Raw genomic sequence first — 26,527 nt, forward strand, 5'->3', positions numbered from 1 at the left:
ATGGATGTTTATACCACATACTGAATGAAAAAAAAAAAAACCTCTGCATAATACGATACAGGTGTGTGTGGTCTGCACTGACTCGGTAGGTGCCGAGAGTGTCAAACAGACATGTGTGTGTGTGTGGACTATCCTGTCTAAAAACGTAGTGAAAAATCCAACATGATGGTAATAGTTCGATTAAGGTGTTTACATGTCTGTACTGCACTTCAATAATGCAACTAAAATCAGCATACTCCACATGTCTTAATTCGATTTCTCTTTAGTTCGATTATGACCTTAATCTGACTAAGTTAATCAAAAATTGCTGTTTACATGGTAGACTCTTAATCAAAGTAGTGTCTTAATCGCATTAAAATCGAATTATTGGTGTTCATGTAAACTCAATGAAAGGATTAACTATATAAGTGATGATTAAGCACTAATGAGGGGCACCTGCTGTTAATAAACAAACACATAAAAAGAAACACAAACCTACTACTGGCTTCAGTCACAGTCTTAAATGAAATCAGCTGAAATATAATACATTCTCAGTCTCAGCATGCAGAGGATCATTAAACTACTCCACAAACAACTTTACTTATTACCAACCTGTTTGCCATTATTTAAACATGGTCCAAATACTCTTTGAACTCTGAGTAAACTTCAGAGGATTTTGCTGTGTATGATTTTATTGTTCATCTTATTGTGTGTTCTCCAGAAAACAAAGAAACTCGTAAAAGTTTGGAACTGTTTGAGGATGATAAAAATGCGAATACATTTTCAGCTTTTTTTATGGGGAGGAAGGGGGGGGGTATCTTCCATCTACCAATGACAAAATGACATCTTCATTTCAGGTCCATTTCAAGGCCAAAGCAGTTAGCTGACCAACATAAGATTGTGCTTTGTGCATTCAAACGAATCCATCATCATTCTTTCAATACAAACAGTCCTTTCTATGCAAATGAGGCTTTTTATACAATGCGCCTGCTTAATATGAGGTCAACACGGTCTTTTTAGTAGCGTAAATCAAGAGCATCCTGGTGAATGAAGTGAACCCGGACTAACAGTTTTCAGCAGGGTTTCCGACATGAGATGGGAAATGAGAGAACTGAATATCTCCACCAGCCTCGCTGATGGCACAAAAATGATACGGTGATTTGACTGAAGTATGGCGGTCTGAACCACTGTCAGAGCTGCAGCAGAATAGCAGCGGCCACCGCAAATAATCGTCTGCCATTTTCCCCGCTGTCATTCGCTATTACCCAGCCTGGGTCCTGGAACTGGCAAAGCAGCCACAGGGACATCAAAAAGCCTCCGCACAGCCATCAAGGAAGACTCATCATCTTCTTCTTTACAAAAATGTGGACGCGGACACACACCGTCGAGCCATCGTATTACATACACTTGTGTCAGGAATGATATAACATCGTGCGTGTTCCTTGTGGTAACCCTTGTCCCACGAATGCACTTGTCTTCTGAATGCAGCATCTGATTGACACACTCTGACATCTCCTGCCAAACTGCAGGCCTGTGTGGGACAGTTCAGGGCTGCAAAAACCGTGATAAAGATTTGGGCTGATTCCACATGCTTTCGTTGTTTTTTTTAGTGTTCCTTGTCTCTACCTTGCAGATTATCTACATTTATCTTTGAGTTCCCTTAATCACTTTAGGGTGAAAGTAGTGACACTGTAAAAAATGCATCTAAATAGATTTAAATATGTTATCAATCAATGCTGATAGCATAAGAGTATTGGCAATGTAAAGTATATAATATAATATAATATAATATAATATAATATAATATAATATAATATAATATAATATAATATAATATAATATAATATAATATAATATAATATAATATAATATAATATAATAATATACATTCATTTTCATTTCGGCTTAGTCCCTTTATTAATCCAGGGTCACCACAGTGGAATGAAATGCCAACTTATCCAGCACATGTTTTACGCAGCGGATGCCCTTCCAGCTGCAACCCATCTCAGGGGAACATCCATACATACTCATTCACACTCATAGACTACGGACAATTTAGTTTACCCAATTCACCTGTAACGTATGTCTTTAGACAGTAGGGGAAAAGCGGAGCACCTGGAGGAAACCCACGCGAATGCAGGGAGAACTCCACACAGAAATGCCAACTAACCCCGCCGAATCAGTGACATTTTTGCTGTGAGGTGACAGCATTACCTACTGCGCCACTGTGTTGCCCTAATATAATATAATATAATATAATATAATATAATATAATATAATATAATATAATATAATATAATATAATATAATATAATATAATATAATATAATATAATATAATATATTGTAATGAATTGCTGAGATATTATATAAGGTTATTATTATTATTAGGGGATAAGCACTGCAGGAAAAATTGTATAACATGGCACAAAGATAGAAGGCAGTGTCAACATGAACCACAGCAAACCTGAAGTCTCTAAAACTCTTTACCACTCTTTACCACCACGTGTCTAAAGTTTCACTTATGTTTATCTTTATAACGTTTGAACCGAATAAGCTACAATCAAATTCCAATGAATCCTTGGCTCAAGCTAATTCAAACGTATGACATCAGTGTCAAACCATGATGACCAAGTCGTTAAATTCGTGTCAATAGGTGAAACGGTTTTTGCTTGCAGCACCGACACAGGTGCTCAAATGTGCTCATGCTGCCTCTGGACTGCTTTGCTCAATCTAGCTCTGAACTGCTTGACCCCCTATTTTCTGCTTGCAGCTATATTTAATATCATCATTCATTCATTCATTCATTCATTTTCTTTTCGGCCAAGTTCCATTATTAATCTGGGGTCGCCACAGCGGAGTGAACTGCCAACTTATCCAGCTTATATTTTACGCAGTGTATGCCCTTCCAGCTGCAACCCATCACTGCGAAACCCCCATACACTCTCATTCACACACATACACTACGGTCAATTTAGCATATTCAATTCACCTATAGCACATGTCTTTGGACTGTGGGGGAAACCGGAGCACTCGGAGCATGGGTTGGAGATGCAAACTTCACACAGAAATGCCAACTGACCCAGCTGAGGCTCGAACCAGTGACCTTCTTGCAATATGGCGATCGTGCTACCCACTGCTCCACTGTGAGGTCTTATTATTATTATTATTATTATTATTATTATTATTATTATTATTATTAATTGCATGTATGTAGTACTTTTTGGGCACTTAGAATTTACAGCTTGGGTGATTATTATTGTTGTTGTCAATAATAATAAAAATAATATTAATAATAATAATAAGAAGAATAATAATAAGAATAATAATTCCATTAACGATATTAATGATTATTAAATAATCTGTTTTAACATTATTACAGATTAATCTTGTTATATCATTTTAGCAAATTTTAAAGATAATAAAATACTGACTAATACCAACACATTTTTTTCTGACTGTTGTGGTTTCCTCTAAATTCATAATGCAAAAAAAAAAAAAAAAAAACGATCTGCATTGATCAAAGACCACAAAGACAAAAACAGCAGTACAGTCATGTTTAAAGCCTCATCTTACCTGAGGCAGACTAGCAGAGCTGGAATCCGAGGACTAAACTACAAATCTCTTTTTATATCCACCCAAGCTACAAGAGAAGTTCGCTGCGTGAGGAATGAGACTCAGTAGAGGAATTAATCATCCTTACATTTACTACCCTTTAGAACACCTTCTAAACTCAAAACATCAATCTTTTATATTTCAAAAGTCAGTGTTGACATAACATCAGTAGGGAACATCTGCTGGAAGTCAGATTCAACCATCTGTATTTCAATCATATTTCTTAAAGGGTTAAAAAAAGATCCTGAGCAATACCATCCAGTTTCCTGTGTCTGAATGCGGTTAGCATATCAGTGACAACGTGAGATAATTCTTCACAAGACTTAGTATCTGCGCTTTTCTAAATATAACATTTTACAGCTTGCAGTTTTTCCGTCCACGGTACAGCTCCTTGAAAAGAAGTTGCTTATCTGGCTCTTGCAGTGAGTTAGAAAACTACATTTCCACTCTATAAGTCCATTATATGGTAAAGTGAAGAAAAGATTGTGCTGATTTTTCGACTCTAGATTGCAAGCTACAGCCCAAATAATACAGGACGTCGAACCCCCCCTCCCAGCCTCAGCATTTTATGGAAAAATCCTGGCAAATCCAGCCTACTTCCAGCTAGTGAGTAATACTAGCCGAGAACATCTTATGCTTACTCGTATTTGTTAGCCGTTACTGGAGGCTGTGCAAATTGTATTAGTACATGCGGCGGCACTTGGCTCGGTATCTCCAAACAAGTAAGGTGAATACAGACAAGCACAGCACAATTTATTCTCCAAACGACGGCTGCCGTAAAGTTGTCTGAGCATTCTGCACATGGCCTCAGGTTACGTTGTAATGACAGTCATAAGCTTTGGGTGACCGTGCTTGTGGCCCTGTAGACATCTCTGCTTGACCTCCCGGGCCCCGTGGGAGATAAACAGGCTGTGTGCTTGAAAGACGCAATGAGCTAACTTGCCCTTGCTATTTGTATGTGCTTAGCGCAGCAAGGTATGGTATAATAACTTGGCGAAAAGCAGAGCTCTGGCGCAACTATTAGGCATTAGCTCTCTGACGCATTAAGAAAATAAAGCACAGATGTTCACCTCGGTTCAGTGCTCTCCACAGGTCTTTAAGAACCCGCTTCATTTAGCTTGTAAATTAAATAAAGCATAGCATGGCAGCGCCCCAAAAACCTCACAATATCACTCGATCGATTCATCAACGATCGAATTGAGAAATCAAACATTGAGTGGAAATGGGCTCCAAAGCAAAGAGCAGCCTGCCATGAGGGGACATCTGTCTTCCAGCGTAATCATATTCTATTCGCAGGTGGCCATCTGAATATATAAATATTTTATTATCATGTTTGAAACTTTTGGCAGAGAAAGTAAATTCTGCTGACATTTATATAGAAGTGTTATACCAGTGTGCCACCTATAAATCTCAGTGATGTATTTTCCCTGTACGAGTCTACTGCAAATGCCCATGTTGGCAGAAATGAAACTTTAGACCTAAAACGGGCAGGCTGTGACTTCTGCATAATGTGACCATATGAACAGAAAGGCGACGCGCCGCTGCTGCATGTATTTTTCATGCTTAATATCATTCGCACAAATGGCAGACTGATAAATGGGTGCATTAGTCGAGTTGGCCACATAAAATGGGTTTATTCAGTGCCGACAGCAACACAAACTGATGCCCTTAGATGTTTGAACAGAAAATGAAAATATGGACATGCTGATTTAATTGAACAAGGAAAATATGTTACTAGTTGAGTAGTAAACATGCTTTTTGAAACAGTATAAAATATATAGGAATAATCATCTCAACATGAATGTTCATTAGATAATACTCATTAATAAATGCTACCAAAAATTGGCGTTAGTTTTGGACTTTTATCCTAAATTTTCACAATATACAGTTGAAGAGTTGAAGTCCAAATGATTAGCCCTCTTGTGAAATTTTTATAAATTTTCAAATATTCAAGAGCAAGGAAGTTTTATATTTTAGGATTGAATGCATTTTTTGAAGGCTTATTACTTTTAGTTTGGCTGGAATGAAGCAGTTTTAAATTGTTTGATAATCTGTCAGTATTATTAGCCACCTTGAGAGATTATTATTTTGATTGGCTACAGAGCAAACAATTGTCAACCAATGTCTTGCCTTATTAGCCTCATTGAGATTTTTGTATTGCAAAGTAAGCTGAATATAAGAATCTTCCAAAATACCTGGTAAAATATGATGTATTGTCATCATGGGAAAGACAAAATCAATTACTTTTAGAAATTAGCCATTAAATCTATTATTTTTAGAAATGTGCTCGTTCTCTTTGTTAAACATCACTTGGGAATTAATTGTGCAAGAGGGCTACTAATTGTCTGTCACCAGTATGTATTAAAAGAAAAATAATACTAATCTTTGTTAAAGAACTGCATCATGGGAAAAAACATTAAGCTTACAAGCTGTAGTGAGAATTAAATGAATGGGGAATTAAATTAAATAAAAATGGTACGGGTAAAACCGTCAAACCCAGTAGCTAATATCTGAATTTAAGCAATCGTTAAAAATAACGGATCCTTTATCAGACAGCAACTTGCTGCAACTCTCTGATTGGCGAAATGTCTTTTCAGAATCATGGGTAATGCAGTTTCTCTGCAGGGATTACGCTGTTAAATACAATTGAAGTCAGAATTATTAAACCACCTGACTTACTTTATCTTTGCCATGATTACAGTGAATATCATTTGACTAGATATTTTTTAAGACACTTTTATACAGCTTAAAGTGACATTTAAAGGCTTAACAAGGTTAACTGGGTTAACTAGGCAGGTTAGGATAATTAGGCAAGTTATTGTATGATGATGGTTTGTTCTGTAGACTATCGAAAAAAAAATATAGCTTAAAGGGGCTAATAATATTAACCTTAAAGGGTTTTTAAAAAAAATAAAAACTGCTTTGATTTTACAAATAAGACTTTCTCAAAAGGAAAAATGTTATCAGACATACTGTGAAAATGTCCTTGCATCATTTGAGAAAAAAAAAAAATAAATAAATAAAAATAAATAAATAAAAGGGGGGCTAATAATTCTGACTTTAACTGTTACTATTAAATTGAATTATTGCACAGCTCTCTGGAATACTTGGAAAAACAAAAATCCAAGGTATGTTATTCCCTGATAATAACCTGTAAAACTAATAACAACAGGCTCATCTGGGTACTGTGAATCATCTTGATGGTTAGTGGATACATTTATACATACTTTTTAACGCCATCTTGTGACTGAGTAACAATAATAATAGTAGTAGTAATAATAATAATAATAATAATAATAATAATAATAATAATAATAATAATAATAGTAATAATAATAATATTAATCGTGTGTCTAATAGTTTAGTTGTGCAGTAAGTAGTGGCATAATAAGTGAATCTGTTGCACTCTCTTGTGCTTTTGCATTTACTCCTGACGTAACTACAGTTTACATTAAATTTGATGCATTTAGCAAACACTTTCATCCAAAGCGACTTAAAGCCATGAAGACACCTGAGGAGCAGTTGCAGGTTTGCAGCCTCGCTTAAGAGAATCACTTTAGCTGTTGAATTGAGATGAATATTCCCACCATCATCAACTTTAGAGACTTTCGAATCACAGTTCCAACTCTCTAACCAATAGGCCATGGCTGCCCACTGTTGCACTCTCTTGTATTTTTTCAATTTCTGCTGACCTAATTATCACCAAGACAGCGTTATCTACAGCATTATCTTGTTTACCATGGTCAAGGAGCTCTTAAATACAAATGGCAAGAATGACTGTAAATTTAACATAGCATAGTAATATTGCATATAACAAATCTCAAAACATCAGAAGTATATTTTAATGCATGCCACATTACATTTTAGCCTGAACGCCAGCAGTTACTTTTTCATTTTTGTTTCACCAAATAAACAAAACACATTTCATCTGGATTCCTTTCGTAGCGTAAACCTTCATGAATGCATTCAAACAGCCACAAAAGAGCATCTACTCTCTACCTACTGTGATTGCATGGGGAAAGAGACCAAAACAAGGTATCCATTCTTCTCTATTAAATTGTAGAATTGTACTTCTCTATTAAATTACGCAAATTGCAGTTGCATCAACATCCTTCTCATTAGCTTGCTTTCCTGCTGATTTGTGAGCTATGTTGCATGGGTTTGTTCACCGAATAGTCTTGCATGATGCACCGAGGGGTTTCTATTAAAGTGATGTAGAGTGTAATAACATAAGAGGAAAAGGTTTCGACAAATCGAAACACAAGTGGACATAAGAGACACATTTTAATGCATGTTAATACCAGGTGGAAGCAATAAAGCACTTGTGAGCTTACAAGTGATGGGAGTTTGCGTAGTCTAATCTTTCATTAACACTACTATAAAACTGATGAACCTGCATTATAGGAAAGATCTATGGTAACTTATGTGTCAAAGTAATTCACTGTAAATGTGTCCCATTCCCCGATCTTGTACTAACCTTGAATTTTATATATAAAGTCATGGCAACCTTGGAGGTTTTAGACGTCTCAACCTTCCCCAATTTATCCAATCACACTAAAGTGGAACAAAATGGGAGGATAGAGGAACTGGCTAGAACATGATTTTTCTCCTTTGCTTTGTTGGAAGTAGACATTATTAACTGAGACGAGATGTAATAGAATAAAATAGTATAAAAAATGCAAAATGGAAAGAAGTGCTTTTTGTTAAGAGCACAACTGAGAAGGAAGGAACTGGGTTTTATGGCATAAAAGTACGTCATACAGTTTTTAGGGAGTGAATGAGAAAATTTGTTAAGATGTGGTACGATCACAGCAAACGAGAATATTTTTTAAGTAGAGCAACTTTTTAGATTTTGGGGTCTGTAAAAAATTTAATTTAATTTAATTATTTTTTTAAGAAATGTTATATCTTATGTTCATCGAGGCTGGATTGATTTAAAAGTTTCAAATGTATCTTTTTTCAGCTGTGGATTTTTCAGTGTGACATTTTTAATAATACACTATCCATAGTGCAGCAATTTATAATTAACAAAAGATTCTGTTCTAAATAAATGCTGGTTATTTACTTTCTATTCATCAGAAAATAACAAAATATACCTCAAAAATATTAAGCAGCTGTTAAGCATAGTGTTTTCATTATTTATAGGCGATAATAAATTAGATGAATACAATAGATATTTATTGAGCAGCAAAGCAGCATGTTAAAATTATTTCTAAAAGATCTTGTACTGTAACATGTATTCAGGGTTTCTGCATGATTCACCAAGTCAAATTTAAGACCACGAAGAATGAAAATTCAGACTTATATAGGACTAAACTCTAAGGATTTTTTAATGGCCAAGCAGAAAAAAATATGTACTTGCCCCATCAAAAAAATAACTCTAATGAGTTATTTCTTATTTTTTTATATTTCTTATATATTTTAAACAATCTGTCAAAATAAGCAGACCCTAGCTGTATACAAAAACTCTTTAAAAACTAAATAGATGCACAAAAGACTGTTATGATATTAGTTATGAATATAATTTGGCTTAAAAAATTATTGCAATGTATTGTTAGTAATTGGATGTGTGTTGGCTTGACTGGGTAGCTTTACATTCATTTTCCTTCAGCTTAGTCCCTGACTTCAGAGGTTGCCACAGCGGAATGAACCGCCAGCTATTCCAGCATATGTTTTACATCGCAGATGCCCTGCCAGCCGCAACCCAGTACTGTGAAAGGTATGAACAAAGAAAAATTAAGACCCATTTAAAATGATTTAAGACTATAAGGCAATTTTTTTGTGAATTTAAGATTTTTTATGACCTAAGATTGTATTTTTGAAATTGAAGTCATTTTAAGACTTTAAGACTCTCACAGACACCCTGATATTTAGCTTTGCCGTTTTATACATATCAATAAATATCAAGTACAGTTAAAAAAATTAAAAACAAATGTAATTTTCAATTAATTTCAGTATATAATTATGTTCGTATGATTATGATTATGATTATTATTATATCAATATTACGATATTAATATTATAGTATAATATTATTGTATGTGTCTTATACAACTTTAAACAAATAAATGCAGCCGTGATGAGCATAATACAATGTAATAATAAAATATATATTTTTTAAATAGGATCTATTATGCAAAAATCACTTTTATAGAGGGTTTAAGCCCTGACGTGTGGCAACAGCGTATGAATATAGCCAGCCTATTATGATAAAAATTTATAATAATTTTTTTTGTTTCATTTGTATTAATTAGTTATAATTATTTAACTTTTTTTTTTATAATCACACTTCATAAAAACAGTCTGCAGAAACACTTTGATTGACATTCTCCCTTTCATTAGCCCTGTCATTAGCCCCGCCCATTAGTGCTGATCTGTTTCTCATTAGCATTAACAGCCCTGAGTAAGAAGCTGCCACCTGCCATTAGAGCTTTAGCACCGTACCTGTTAAAGATAATTTCCAAAAGAGGGCTGGGAGCACAATCTCATGTGAATTTAAAGTGACAGTCACAAAAATGCCACAATTTGGATCAATTAAAGCTAAAAGGGTCAGTTTCACAGATATATAAAGAGATATAAAAAAAAATTTCTGGGGTGTTTTAAGGTGAAACTTCACATACACACTCATAGAAATCTGAGACTTAATTTACAGTACATCTTGTAAAAAGGGCCATAATAGATCTAATAGGTAAATCTTAATAGGTATAGGTAAATCGGGTAAATAGGTAAATCAGGTAAATAGGGGTATAATAGGTAAATAAAAGGTAAATCTTACCACAATTTTGACCAGTAGTGTAAATCCATCAGTGTATTTGCTAATAGGAATTTTCCCAGCTTCATATATTTTGTATTTTTCAATTCATCTATTAGTTTCCAGAAAACCCCACCTAATAGTTTGTCAAAAAATAATTTTGCAGCCATAAAAAATTATCTGGGGGAAAAAAAAGAGTCTATAAAGAGTCTATAATTGTGTTGTTTGCTGCTATTTGTTGTGAGCGAGGCACACACAGGATGTACCTGGAGTAAAGTAAAGTAATCTGCACAGTCACTAGGGACACAAAAGTGACTTTAGAAATGGCTCGAAAGCAGTTGCTGTCCAGTTCTGTGCACTGTCCATACATCTTCTTGAAGTCAGAAGCCAAAGGTTGAAGCGGCGGGTGAGAGGTCTTACCTGAGGGGAAGTGCTCATTGATGGCCCAGTTGTCCACCTGAAGTGTAGCATTGCCCCCATTTCTGGTGAAGCGAACTACATGGTACTTGCCGTCATTTACCGCGGTGCTGCTCTCCTGAACAGTGATATCAGCCGTCCCAATGTTGAATGTGACTCCAATTTTGCCTTGCTCCTGAAATAAATGAGAGGGAAAAAAATCAGTTTTGTCCATATCTAAAGCATTAAAAACAAACACACATTGATTTGGGTAAACTGCGGGGGTTTTGGCATTGAGATGAAATGTGTGTATTTTTGCTGTAATAGGCTGTAATTTGGCATCGTTTTTAATGGTGAAACACTAAAAAGATTGCAGAAAATAATGGTGAATGTTAAGTTCTCCTATTTTATTTGCAAAAGCTAGATGCAGGGTTTAGATCTAAATGTTTTGGGAGTAAAAACTCATACTAATAAAGTCTAATTTACAGTGGAGGAAAATGTATTAAAATGTAAATTTACACCTAATAAAATAGAATTAGGTTGATTTTAAATTAATATAAATCTATCTATAACAGGGGTGTCAAACTCATTTCCTGGAGAATATTTGCAGCCCTGCAAATTTTAGTATCAACCCTGCCTCAACACACTTACCTGTAGTTTTCAACAAACCTGAATCACTCAATTAGTTTGATCAGCTGTGTTTAATTAGGGTTAAAACAAAATTGTGCAAATCTGCGGCCCTCCCAGAACTGAGCTTGACACCTGTGATCTATAATATTAATAATAGCACTAATGACAAAACAACACAACAATGAAAATGCCAACCAAAATATAAAATCTAACCATTAAAATAATGATAACAGTATCTCTTTATCTGCTTCCAAATGGCACACTTTACACTATGCACTGCACTGTAAAAAAAAAAAGTTGAGTAAACTTAAAATAATTAGGCAACCTATCACACATAGCTTTTTGAGTTAACTCAACAAACAGGGTTTGAAGACCAGTGAACTCAAAATATTTTGTTGAATTCTTTAGTTCTCTGAACAAAAAGTATCATGTTCACCCAACAAGATATTTTTGTTTGCTGAACAAAAAATATCATGTTCAACCAACAGGATATTTTTGTTTGCTGAACAAAAAATATCATGTTCATTCAACAAGACATTTTTGTTTGCTGAACAAAAAATATCATGTTAACCCAACAAGACATTTTTGTTTGCTGAACAAAAAATATCATGTTCAACCAACAGGATATTTTTGTTTGCTGAACAAAAATATCATGTTCAACCAACAGGATATTTTTGTTTGCTGAACAAAAAATATCATGTTCATTCAACAAGACATTTTTGTTTGCTGAACAAAAAATATCATGTTCATTCAACAAGACATTTTTGTTTGCTGAACAAAAAATATCATGTTAACCCAACAAGACATTTTTGTTTGCTGAACAAAAAATATCATGTTCAACCAACAGGATATTTTTGTTTGCTGAACAAAAATATCATGTTCAACCAACAGGATATTTTTGTTTGCTGAACAAAAAATGTCATGTTCACCCAACAAGATATTTTTGTTTGCTGAACAAAAAATATCATGTTCAACCAACAGGATATTTTTGTTTGCTGAACAAAAAATGTCATGTTCACCCAACAAGATATTTTTGTTTGCTGAACAAATATTATCATGTTTACTCAACAAGATCTTTTGTTTGCTGAACAAAAATTTTCACGTTTATTCAACAAGATCTTTTGTTTACTGAACAAAAATGATTATGTTTACCCAACAAGATTTTTTTAGCTTACTGAACAAAATAAAACAAACTGATTCATTATGCATTTACTATTAATTTTTAGGATTCAAATTAAATACACAAGAATAGTCAATTCACTTTTTTTTATTTTTAACTGTGTTCAAATCACAATCCAAAACATTTGCATACAAAATCAGCATTTGACATTAGCCGTGTTCAGCATTGGGCTAGTTTGTACACAACTAGTACTGAATGTTTCCAGATTTGAAAAGATTGTACACTGCCTCAACATAAAATAACTGGCAACCTTACTAAAACCAAGCTATTAGTGTGTCTAAACACTCAAACCAGGTGAATATACAATCATCTAATCAGAGTAAACCCTAAAAGCCACTCCATTCATACAGTCTTTAAAGTGTACTGCACTTTTGTCAACAAAGTACATAAAGTCCAAAAACAGACCTGAAAACATTGAAACAGTGGCACATTAGGAAGTGGTCACGGGTCAGTTGCCGTTACTGTGTGGAGTTTGAATGTTCTCCCTGCGTTCACGTGGGTTTCCTTTGGGTTCTCCGGTTTCCCCCACAGTCCAAAGACGTGTGGCACAGGTGAATTGGGTAGGCTAAAATTGTCCGTAGTGTATGTGTGAATGAGTGTGTATGGATGTTTTCCAGAGATGGGTTGCAGCCGGAAGGGCATACGCTGCGTAAAACAAGTTCATTGCGCTGTGGCGACCCCAGATTAATAAAGGGACTAAGCCGAAAAGAAAATGAATGAATGAATGAACTGAACTCTCGCAGATCATGTGCCACCAACCTCCATAAAACATGCTGAATCACTTAAAAAGTATATTTGAGTTATTTTGGGTGTTCCATATTCAGTCTATACAAGAGGCTGAACAAGTAAGCGAAGGCTGCAGGCAGATGTGTGATATCCTGAAGTACTATGGCCTCCTCCAAGATTTTAGCGAGGTTCATCACATATTGCAGGGATGCAGAAGTGCCATTATCATCTTCCACCACAGTGAAGATTCCAATCCTTTAATCTCTGGTGCTGTGGTCTTCAGGGTCCGTGTCCTTATAGGAGATTAAGTAATGGGAAAATTAATTGATGTGTAATATTAATTACTACTTATTAATGTTATTACTATTATGCAAAGAAAATAAAAACATGTAATACTTTCGTACATACAAACAGTAACACTTTGAATAGTCTATAATATATAATAATTGAACAATATATTGACAACTTTTTAATATTTAGCAATTTTTTAAACTTTTATTTTACATAAAATTGCAAAGATTTACTTTTATTTGATACAGTTTCAATTGTGAAAGTTGTTTATTGTCCTGTTTAGAATATAACTGAGCCTTTAATTGTCATTCATAAGGGATTTATAAAGCATAAATAGTCCTCACTTTAGATTAGGTCACAACTGGATGAAGTTAAGCTCATAAAGCATATACTAACATACAAAGTAACTATTATTACATACCTTAATATTAGGATATTTAAATGTTAATTTGAATAGTTTATTAATCGTGTACTTAAGCATTCTGAATGATCTTAAAAACACCAACTATTCTTAAATAACTGGTTTGTAAATAATGCAATACTTAAATTAGTAATACAAATGAATCATTAAAGTTAAAAAAAATACAATCATTGAGCACTTCATGTAGAGTTATGCTTAACAGAAAATAAATTAACTATTCGCTAATACTAAATAAATTATTTATAGCGTGCAGCTATTAAAAGTGTTACCAAGCAGACTAATAAATGTAGAATAGGGTATGAAAATGGGTAACTTACCAGACATATCTTGAGAAAGCAAGCAGAATTTTTACGAAGAAAAATTGGCAATCCCTCAAGAGCTGCTCTTTCTCGATCGGTGACAATATCAGTGACCTAAAGGAAAGTCATTTACAAAGGGTGTTTTACAATCTTATTGTTTTGTAAGTAAAAATGTACTTAGTACATTTAAATGAGCATAGTATTTTATTCATGCTGTTGAAAAAACACATGGCTTTATTTTTAAAAAAGAATTTTGTGGTTTCCATACAATGGAATTTGATAATGGTTGTGTTGGCAAATTTAGAAAAATGTTTAGTTTCATGTGACAATTACTTTGAGTTAAAAACTACAGCTATTATTTTCTATTTTCCTCTTTGAATGTATTCATTTGAAATGGTCACTCAAAACAAGTGAAACATCTGTTATTTATCTTACTTCCATCTCACAATCAAAACACAACTTGACACAATTAAAATTAATGCAAAAGGGCTGGACAATTAAATTGTTGCAATTACGTTTTATTAGACTGTATTACCTGAGCATGAAATTCTTAACAGGACAAAATATGTTGCACATGTTAAAAACATCAGACGGGTGTATAAGAAAAAAAAAATCTTAATGAGTACCTGCTCATCCATCTTGTTGTATCCATCTCTGGACCCATTGAATCCCTTCTTTTCTGTAGAGTTTCAGGAGAGGTGCTGTATATTTATCAAGTCACTCGATTAACTGTCTCAGGAGATCTACATTACAGATCTGAGAAAACTCTGTGCAGATCTACAATATACAAAAAAAACATACATATTAATTTTTACACATAATATATATATATATATATATATATATATATATATATATATATATATATATATATATATATATATATATATATATATATATATATATATATATATATATATGTAAATGTAAATATTTAAATGTTCAAATGCTGAATACAGATGTATTTTGAATTACCTATAATAATAATGTTGTTTGTTATTTTTAGCATTATCATTACTACCTTGAATGAAACCAAAGCAATTGCAATATAGTGACTTACCTCTTCCTTAAAGTCCAGGTTATCTCTCTCTAATTTCTTCCTGGCTAAATCTCAACAACTTCTTTTGGGCAAAGAGAAAAGGTTTCTTGCATCTGCTGGTGAATGACCGTCAAATTTCACTGATGATAACAAGTCTCACCTCCTCAAGGAAATCTTGCATTGAATTATGTCATTGTCAATATTTCAGTCCTTTTGAGCAAAAAGAAAGAAAAATATATATTTAGCCCTTTATATTTTTTATGTAAATAAAAGCTAGCTGACTGTTAAAGCAAGTTGGTCTGAATATGATAGACATTTAGTCGAGCTAACAAATCAAGCAATGAATTACATGAAAATCACACGATTTTCACACAAATTACACAGTTAAACACGTCACCGTTTGTTCCACTGGCTCTGGTTCGAAGGGAAAAAAGGTTATGATGTGCGCAATGCTGACAGCAATCTAGATAAACAGGACATAATGTTATATTTGACTTGGATACCTGATCTGGTATGTTATATGATACTCATTGTATTAATCGTGAGTTATTAAAGCAAGTGACTCGATTGAAATCGCTATTTGTTTCAAATACATTCACTCTAAACTTTTATTGATGTAAATAGCCAAAACCAAGTGCACGAAACAAGTAACTCACGGCTAAATTATAACAAATAGTTCCGTATTAGGATACACGCGCACATCAAAGCCAACATATCAAATAATATAACGTTAGATGACAACAAAAAAAGACATACATACCTATGATTTAGCAGAAACGTCGTTGGCCTGCTCTTAGCTAGGGATGGCTGACGTGAAACTGATGTTTTGACACAGTGTCGAGATCCCGAAGCGCAAGTGTTTCGAATCACTGCACCGAAGCATGATCCGAAGCACCCAAGTCACGTGACTAAAGTGTTTCGAAACACCTAGTCACGTGACTAAAGCGATTCAAAGCATCGATCAGCTTAGAAACGTTTCGAGACCTGGTGAATCCTAATTTGACTGCCAAGGTCTCTGTAATATTCATGTAAGCACTGAATATTTGCGACACTAATTTACGACTAGTAGAAGAGTTTACTAGTGATGGTTAACCTGTAATACGGCAACACGTTGTGGATTAAAGCTGGAAGTTGTTGGTACTCACTGTCCGTCTCCTTATTTAATTACTGCACGCCCCGTGCAACAAATAAAGTTAAACACAGAACAAGACATGGTGTCAGAAGAAAAGTAAATTTAAAAAATGGATTTAGCAGGAGTACCATCGCCGCACATGAACTGGGAATCGTCTAATTTACCCGACGCATGGAGGAAATTCAGACAGCATGCAGAGCTCATGTTCGCAGGTCCACTGAAAAAAAGGGGAGAAGACGAAAAGTGCAGCTATTTGCTCCTATGGATAGGAGAAAAAGGAAGAGATATATTCAACACCTGGGCGCTGACGGCAGACGAAGCAAAGGTACTGCAAACATACTACGACAAGTATGAAGCATATGTGATGCCCAAAACGAACATAATCTTCGCCAGATATAAATTTCATGAGCGAATACAAGGAGCAAATGAAAGTTTTGAGCAATTTGTAACCGAGCTAAGACTATTAGTGAAAGACTGTGCTTATGCAGACAGTGAGGAAATGGTCAGAGATCGCATCGTGTTTGGCATTCACTCTCCTCGAGTGCGAGAGAAGCTGCTCAGCGTTGGTTCGGAGTTAACGCTAGACAAGGCTATGGACATAGCCAGATCACACGAAGTTGCACAAGCTCAGCTCAAAACGTTCGCAAACAGCTCATACAATCCCCGCGATCAAGTGCTGCACGCTGTCACAGCACAGAGAGAGTCACAGAAGAGAGCAAAGAAAGCTGAAGTGAAAGCTTCACATCGCAGCAGCAATGACGTCACGGAGCGCGGCAGAAGTTGCGGTTACTGTGGCAACCAGGCTCACGGTCCATCAGAGAAATGCCCTGCTAAAGGTAAACAGTGTGGCAAATGTGGAAAACGTAACCATTTCGCCAAAGTATGTCGTTCTGTTTGCAAAAAGAACATGTATGCAGTGAGCAGAGAGGTTTCACATTGTGAAGAAGACCCACCTGCAGAGTTTTTCGTGGATTCAGTCTCACAAAAACCAGGTGACATGGAACAAGCATTTGCAGACATACTACTAGGGGTAGAGGAAACTGAAGTTAGTTTCAAGTTGGACACTGGAGCGCAGGTAAATGTCATTCCACTGCACACATTTGATAAAATTAAAGCTCAGTGCAAACTCTCACCGACTAAACACAGTCTCACTGGATATGGTGGTCAAGTGCTCACAGTAAAAGGGACATGTGCACTGCCATGCAGATATAAGGACAGAGAAACACTAATGAACTTTTACATAGTTAACACACAAGCACCGCCCGTGTTAGGTCTAAAAGCATGCCTCGACCTGGACTTAATAAAGCTAGTGCTCTCAGTAAATGCATTAAAAGAGGACAAATGCATTATGGAGGAATATGCTGATGTATTTGATGGCATTGGATTATTCCCAGGGGAATGCACAATCCATCTGAAATCCGATGCAACTCCAGTCGTGTATCCCCCAAGAAGGGTACCTCTGGCCCTATGTGGCAGACTGAAAGAAGAGCTGCAAAATATGGAGAGACAAGGGGTCATAATAAGGGTAACAGAGCCCACTGACTGGGTAAATGCACTCGTAGTTGTGGAAAAACCACGAACCCGCAAATTTAGAATATGCTTAGACCCCCGTGACCTCAACAAAGCGATCAAACGTCCTCACTACCCTTTACCGACGATTGAAGACATCACACCCAAATTAATGGGTGCAAAATACTTTAGTGTGTTGGATGCCCGTTCAGGGTACTGGGCAATCAAACTGACAGAGGAGTCATCCAAGCTCACGACATTTAACACTCCATTTGGAAGGTACAGATTTCGACGTCTCCCATTTGGCATCATTTCCGCACAGGATGAATTTCAACGCAAAATTGATGAGACGTACGAAGGTTTAAGGGGTGTTGTTGCAATCGTTGACGATATCCTGGTGTACGGACAAACCAAAAAGGAGCATGACGACAACTTGCATGCGATGTTGCAAAGGTCTCGTGAGAAAGGTGTAAAACTCAACCCTGAGAAAAGCATCGTGAGTGCTACCGAGGTTCGCTACTTTGGTCACTGCTTATCTGCTGAAGGAATCAAGCCGGACCCCGAAAAGGTCTCAGCGATCAAAAACATGGAGCCACCAAAGAGCAAAGCAGAGCTCGAAACAGTCCTGGGCATGATAAATTACTTGTCGAAGTTTGCTCCCTGTTTATCGGACATCAATGCACCACTTCGTCAACTGCTTAAACAGTCCAGCGAGTTCATATGGGATTCTCAGCATGATGATGCATTCAAAAAAATGAAAGACCTCATAACTAAGGAACCTGGACCAGTTCTAGCATATTATGACCCGCAGAAAAAACTGCACCTTCAAGTGGACGCATCAAAGTATGGCCTTGGAGCAGTTCTACTTCAGGACGGAAAGCCGCTCAGCTATGCATCAAGGTCACTGACTGAATGTGAAGTGAGCTACGCTCAAATAGAAAAGGAGCTATATGCGGTCCTATTTGGCTGCAAGCGTTTTCATCAGTATGTTTATGGCCGTGAAGTCATAGTAGAGTCTGATCACAAGCCGCTTGAATCAGTGATGAAAAAACCTCTGGCTGCAGCTCCGCCGCGACTCCAAAGAATGATTCTACAGCTCCAGAAATATGACATCACCATCATACACCGACCTGGAAAGGAGATTCCAGTGGCAGACACCCTCTCTAGAAAATCCATAGAGACAGAGCACGACAATCTCAGTGAAGGAATGGACATGCAAGTTCACATGGTATATAAAAGCTTACCAGTCAGCGACACAAAACTGCAACAGATCCGTGTTGAGACTGAATCAGACAGCCAGCTCATTCGGCTGCAGCAAGTGATTCTGAATGGATGGCCTGGAGAGAGGAAGAAGTGCCCGGCAGAGGTCAGTGATTTCTGGAACTTCCGAGACGAACTCTCATTGACTAATGGAATCATTCTCAAAGGTGAGAAAATAGTCATACCAACCTCACTCAGACAAGAAATGCTCACACGTATTCATGTTGGTCACATGGGTGTCGAAAAGTCAAAGCAAAGAGCACGAGATGTGTTATTTTGGCCAGGAATGTGTAAGCAAATAGAGCACATGGTCGAAACGTGCGATACTTGCCTGGAGCAACGTCGTTCAAACACTAAGGAGCCCATGATTTCTCATGAAATACCAACCAGACCATGGCAAGTCGTAGCTTCAGATCTTTTCACATGGAATCATGAAGAATACATGATTACAGTAGACTACTACAGCCGGTTCTTTGAAGTGGACAAACTCACCAACACAACGACCGCCACTGTAATCAGCAAACTGAAAGTGATCTTCGCGAGACATGGTATCCCAGAGAAATTTGTCTCCGACAATGGTCCACAATATCGAAGCAAGGAGTTCGAAGACTTTGCAAAGACATGGGGTTTCACACATACCACCACTAGCCCCTATTACCCCCAGAGCAACGGTTTGGCTGAGAAGACTGTGCAGATCACAAAATCGATGTTGACAAAAGCCATGATGGACGGGAAAGATCCCTATCTCAGTTTGTTAGAGTATAGGAATACACCTGTTGACAGCTTTAAGTCACCTGCTCAGCTCCTTATGAGTCGCAGACTGCGATCCATACTGCCAACCACAAACAAGCAGCTACTACCTGAAATTGTCAAAGTCACAGAGGCTCGCTGTAAAAGGGCAAAGCAGCAACAGCATCAGAAAAAGTATTATGATCGTTCAGCGCATCAACTGTCACAACTTCGCATGGGACAACCTGTTCGCATACAGGAACATGGCCTCTGGAAGCCTGCTGTTGTTGTTCATCCAGCCAACACAGAAAGATCCTATCATGTTCGCACTTCAGATGGTCAGGTGTATCGGAGAAACCGACGTCACCTTCTCTGTACAAAAGAGGAAGCTGTGGAGCCTTGTGGTTCTACAAACATTGAAGAAAATCAAAACAGCAATACATCGCCAATGTTTCCTGTACATGCTGAAATACCAGCACAGCCTTTAAAAGTCAGAGAGGTGCAGCCCATACAATGTCATACCAGATCCGGTCGAGCAGTGCGACCAAGAGAAATCCTTGATTTGTAATTTGAAATTCGTCTGGGGTGTAGGCGGATCGCTGCCCCTGTGAGAGAACGAAATCTAAAATCTGGTATGGGCTGTCAGAAAGAAATGGACACTTTGTTCTTATATTAAGTGCCTTCTGTTGCAATTCTGTTTAATCCAGCACCCTTTAAGTTTATGCTAAAGTAATGTTTAATAATTTAGATATACACTTCAGTGATGCAATGTGTCATTTTCTTTTGTTGTTTTTTGAAAAAAAGGGAGATGTAATATTCATGTAAGCACTGAATATTTGCGACACTAATTTACGACTAGTAGAAGAGTTTACTAGTGATGGTTAACCTGTAATACGGCAACACGTTGTGGATTAAAGCTGGAAGTTGTTGGTACTCACTGTCCGTCTCCTTATTTAATTACTGCACGCCCCGTGCAACAAATAAAGTTAAACACAGAACAAGACAGTCTCCAAATTATCTCTGTCTCAAATGGCTTAGAGCACTGTGGGTTTGCTTATTGATTCTATGCTTAGCATGATGTTTTGGGTTCGAATCCCGACTTCGAAATCATGGTTTTATGTATTTTAATAATGTTTCTGTTTTGTGTAGCCTAAATAGGATACAGCTACAGTTACGCCATCAATTTAGCATCATTTTTGTAACACTGTAAAACAATAATAAATATTTTTACAGTATGGTTGGGTTTAGGGTTTGGGTAGACATTAATAAAATACAATAAATGGGAAATTTAATGAATAATATAAATAATTCTTGATAACTTCAGGCCACCGTTTTTGATCTAGCAACAACCCTGTTTTAAGACAAAAACAAGACATATTTATTCACAAATTGTTTATTCAAATATCAGACCAATGTTGAAACAAAACGATACAAGAGCAAAGCATTACCAACTGGTATTAAAGCATTTTAAAACAACTGCTACTGACTGGCTTCGAAACCTACTACTCCTGCATGGATGTCTGACACCTTAACCACTGTTCTATGTTACTTGAAGGATTCTGCTCTCACAAAGTGGGGTTTAATCCCTCAATTTGTTCAATCGTTCTTTGCTGAAGCTGTTTCAGTGCAGTATATATAAAAAATGACCACTAAATGTCACTGTTGAGTGAGGTTTCGAAACGTTTCGAAGCTTCGACTGTTTCAGTGTTTCACGAAGCCTCGCTTTGCCCACCACTACTCTTAACCGCTCTATCACGGTCTCTCACATCATTAATACACTGGTAAAATAGATCGGGTAGTCAGATGGGTAGCACATCGCACAAAAACATGTATACAATTATATACAATCGATTATGAAAACGATTGACACGTAGCTCCGCAGAAAGAAAGATGGTTCGTTTTGTCGCGCGCACGTGACAGGTACCCCCTGCAGTGAGCTATGGAAGTAAATTGCGCATGCGCCAGAAGCTTATAAGGCGCATGCGCCAACAAGAAGGGCACGCATCAACGCAAAACTAAGAATTTTGTATTAGTTCAACGAAATATTTTAAGTTTTTCACATTGAAGCACCATATTTGTTGAACAAACTAACTATTATTTGTCAGCATTTCAAATGAAAATATTTAAATTCAGTTAACTTATTAATCTTTGTTCAGAGGACTTTTTGAAAGTTGGCGTTTTTACAGTGTGATGCACTACGTATTTATGGACTTACACACTCAACAGCATAGTATAAGAATGTAGTGTCGTCCCAAATGGAACATTAATGGGTTTTTTTACTAAGTAGAAAGTCCCTGAACCGTTGCAAAATTAGTTAATTGTTGCACGCCTCATGGAGAACAGTTGAACTCATCGGTGAACTCATCGGTGATGTAGTTTGACCAAAAGCTGAGCGATGTTAAACTCACTGTTGAATGGAAGTCACGTTGACTGAAGTTTATTCTTATTTACAGTTGTCTCGACTAAGCTTACAGATTGTTTTTATGAACAAAACAAAAATTACATAATTTTAAGCAAGAAAACTGTGATAATAGGCATAAACCAGGTTTAAAAAATTGCATTAACTTCTACAGGAAATTATACGAGGCTTTGAGCGTCTCCATATGACACCTGAGGCAACTCATTGAAATCAATGGAATTCCTTTTGCGTCACTATACTAATGCGCAAGGTGCTTGACCATGCAATTTCAATGCCTTAGGCTCTGATTCTAGTCCCTGCACATATAAATATGACGCTGAAGGGGTTCCCTGTCCATCAAAAACTGATGCCCAGTGTTTCTGAACAATTGTCAAAAGTTGGGAGTGAGAATGTGTTGAAAATGAATGACCAAACTACCAAATAAGACTTGCCATGAGTATAACCACATTCACCTTCGGAAGGCAGTATAATCACTCTCATAGGAAAATTTTGCTTTCACAATTCAAAATAAATAAAATACAACACCAGTGCCCGAAAGCTCTGCCCCTTCCAGTAAGTGAGCAAAGCAGTGGCCATTGAATGCTTGAAGTATCCAACATTCCACACATATATAAGTGCATTAGTGTCAGTTTTCAGTGTCAATGCACTACTTACCCTATTTATATAAAAAATGGCATAGAATAGTGGATAAGTATGCAATTTAGGACACACCTAATGGTTCTAGAATACTAATTATACTCAATATTTGCATCATCTTATAAAGCAGTGGTCTCAAACTTAATTTCTGGAGGGCTCCAAACACCTCCAACTCACACCTGCTTAATACTCTCTAGTAGTCTTGAACACCATGATTAGTTGGATCAGCTGGGTTTGATTAGGGTTGGAGCAAAACTGTGCAGAGCTGCGGCCCTCAAGGAATCCAGTTTGAGACCTATGTCATCGAGTGAAATGAATGTTTATTGTATTTTTTTAATGCTAAACCATGATGGTCTTTGTATTTGCATTAATTATACTGTGTATATTTGTGCACTGTCTATAATATTAGTGTTGTTATCAACTTGTGGAAAGATTACTTTTGATGAAATCATATTAGTCGTGATTTTCTTTTTAGAGGTTAAAGTATAATATTCATTCATTTTCTTTCAGCTTAGTTCATTATTTGTCAGGGGTGCTGCCGAAGTATAATATAAGTATAATAAAAAGGTCTTTAAAAAGACAAAAAAGATCATAAATTCCTATTTTTATATATATATAACTTTGTTGCCGTAAGCCAAAGATTAGTTTTAAAACTTAAAAAGTTGCAAATATTTTACCACATAATTACTATTTTTCTTTTCTTCCCCTTCTTTTTTTACAGTGCACACTTTCTCTCCTCTCTCTCTCTCTCTCTCTCTCTCTCTTACAGTATACACAATGCAGCTATACATTTGTTTTTTCAGGTTGGATGAATTTTTAATGACAGCGATGCCCTTGAAATCTGTCACCTCTTGCTTTGCTTTTGTTCTAGCAGGATCCTGAATAATCTATTAGCATTAGTGACCCCTGATAAACTTGTCCGCTTGATGAAAAGTATTCATCAGCCATTAGCACCCCCCCGTCTTTGGAGGTGAAGAATCAGCCTCATTGATTTACATAATGCAGTGAAAGTGGACTAAATCAATAGCATTAGCTAAAACAGAGAAAGAGATAAGAATGATTAATGGAACAGGAAGGTGTGCTGTGTTTGCCCTCATGGATCCAGGAGCCTGTGTGCAAATGTAGCTGCAAAAATCACCACTATAAATTAATTAGCAGAGCCTCAGTGAGCTCTGGTGGAGCAGGAAACAATGAGGAAATGTTTCATCAATCGTCAATGTCATGAATTAACAACGTGTTTTCAACATGTTTTTCACTAACCCCTACTGGAAATTAGTTTTAGGTCTGGTCTGGTCTTGGTTTGCTGTCTAAGACCCCGATCTACTTCAAGTGAAATCGATTAAGGAACTGTTGTGATGCAATTTCAAAAGAAAAAAAATTGGCAAAAATTAACATTTTGGAGCTTGTGTTAGGAGTTTGAAACATTTTGCCAAAGCCAATATCCAAGAAAGTTTGCTTTACTTGGCAAAGGCCTTGAAACTACCATTGGTTGGTGATATGAATTACGTAACATTTCCCTTTTTACAAAAAATAAAATGAGATGCAGAGGACAGACACAAAAAGTTAAAATTAGAACCAGTATTGAGCTTACTCACCATTAAAACAATTACGTCTGCTGTTTGTTTTTAAATTAACTTAATTTTATTCATGTTGTCCCAAAACAAACCCATAGTGTGGAAAGCAGCATTTTTTTTTACAGTAAATCAAACATTCAACTAAAGTACTGTACCTTTAAAAATATTCACCACTAGAGCAATCACATTCACAACCAACAAAGGCGTATTTGATGACAGTGTGACAGTTTGGAATCATGGGAGTTTTCATCTGCATTACATCCAACAGGACTCCTGCAAAAATCTTGCTAAAGTATTGTAGATTTACTACACTCAAAAACTTGTTTCTATTGCTTGTTCAAACTACTTACAAAAAAAACTAAAACAACACATTTATTAATAGATATTTCTGACGTAAGAAATAGACTTCTAGTCTAATAAACCATAGTTTAATAAACTAATAGATTTCTAGTTTTATGTTCAATCTACTTAAATTTGTAAAAACGATGGGTCACACTTTATTTTGATGGTCCATTTGTTAAATTTAGGTTACATTGCATACATGCCAACTAATTCTCATTAGATTATAAGTAGACTGTTAGGTTGGGGTTAGGGTGAGGGTTAGTGTAAGTTGACGTACTTGCAAAGTTAGTCAGTTAAATGTTTGTTAAAGAAGTAGTATCAACATATATTAAGCAGACAGCAACAAGAATCAGTCCAAGGCACTCGAAAAAAGTGAAAAATTTAAAAAGCCTTTATTCACATGGCTAAATCTCTAAAAACCTAAGCGTTTCGGCAGGAGTCTGCCTTCATCAGGGTAACAGTGATCATGTGCGTCTAGAGTCTCTTTTAAAAGAATCTCTCTAAAAGAGACTCTAGATGCACCTGATCACTGTTACCCTGATGAAGGCAGACTCCTGCCGAAACGCTTAGGTTTTTAGAGATTTAGCCATGTGAATAAAGGCTTTTTAAATTTTTCACTTTTTTCGAGTGCCTTGGACTGATTCTTGTTGCTGTTTTGATGAATCCCTTACCCAAATATATAAGCTTTCCATTGAAAGAAAAAAATGCTGCAATGGGTGCTTAGGGGACGTAGCTATAAACTGATGTAGAGTTTTTCAAGATTACTCTTGTCCTTTTTGGTGTAATCTATTCATAAACATTGACATTTGTTGATCATATCATCTATTACAATAGACTAAAGTCTTTTAGTAGAGATATTATATGAGAGGCTTGCTTTGTTTACCAAAGAAGTGGATCTAATTGGATTTGCATTGTTAACATTACAAAATAAGTGTTAAAAAATGTATTATTTTTTAAATTTGATACATCAAGTCTTTAGTTTTTATACTCCTAAAATCATTCCGCATTATTCCACAAATGTTTTACAAAATTTTCAGCAGAAATAGCAAACAATGTCCATTGATTCTGTCTGGCCCTACTAATGAGAGAAGAACACAACACAGCATGAAAGCAGCAGAGCTTTTATTATGCCAAAGTCAACAGCTTTCACTCTTTCCAGCCAAGATCACATGGCATCATGGGAAGCAGTGCTGTTTTATCATACTAAACACATTTTAGGCTTCTGTTATAATCCTGCTCTGTACAGTCTAAAAACAAGCACAACATATCACAATGTCTTTGGTGTTCGAGTATGTGTGACATCATTAGCATGACCACATATGACAAAGTCTATCACTTGTTAAATGGCTTATTTCTCTGGATTTGAACATTCTTCTGAACATTTGGCATGATCTACACTGCAACAAATGATTTTCTTAGATTTTTATGTCTTCTTTCTAGTCCAAATATCTAAAAATTCTTGTATCAAGACACAGTTTCTGGACAAGCAAAACATATTGTCTTGTTTTCAGAAATACTATGCCAATATTAAGTGAGTTTTTCCTTAAAACAAGCAAAATAATCTGCAAGTGGTGTAAGCAAAATAATCGTGCTTTTCCTT

General features: G+C 36.1%; 1 protein-coding gene and 1 long non-coding RNA gene across 30 annotated transcripts in view; both read right to left on the reverse strand.

Moving 5' to 3' along the window:
- Positions 1-26,527, reverse strand: part of nrxn3a (neurexin 3a) — a 546,850-nt gene that overhangs the window by 77,684 nt on the left and 442,639 nt on the right. For all 29 annotated transcript variants that reach the window (XR_015512694.1, XM_087289302.1, XM_087289301.1 and 26 more), the window contains one exon: positions 10,765-10,936. Coding sequence is in view for 28 of the 29 variants with exons in the window: in XM_087289302.1 (XP_087145428.1) it covers positions 10,765-10,936 (172 nt within the window). In the remaining variant the exon portion in view is untranslated. The remainder of the gene's footprint in view (positions 1-10,764; positions 10,937-26,527) is intronic.
- On the reverse strand, positions 12,622-15,489 carry LOC137488084 (uncharacterized). The gene is made up of 4 exons (XR_015513232.2): positions 15,348-15,489; positions 14,914-15,064; positions 14,306-14,401; positions 12,622-13,569 (listed from the first exon to the last, which is right to left on the reverse strand). It is a non-coding gene; the product is annotated as an uncharacterized LOC137488084 (long non-coding RNA).

This window comes from Danio rerio, chromosome 17 (assembly GCF_052040795.2).
Source record: "Danio rerio strain M-AB ecotype USA chromosome 17, GRCz13ab, whole genome shotgun sequence".
NCBI classification, from domain to species: domain Eukaryota; kingdom Metazoa; phylum Chordata; class Actinopteri; order Cypriniformes; family Danionidae; genus Danio; species Danio rerio.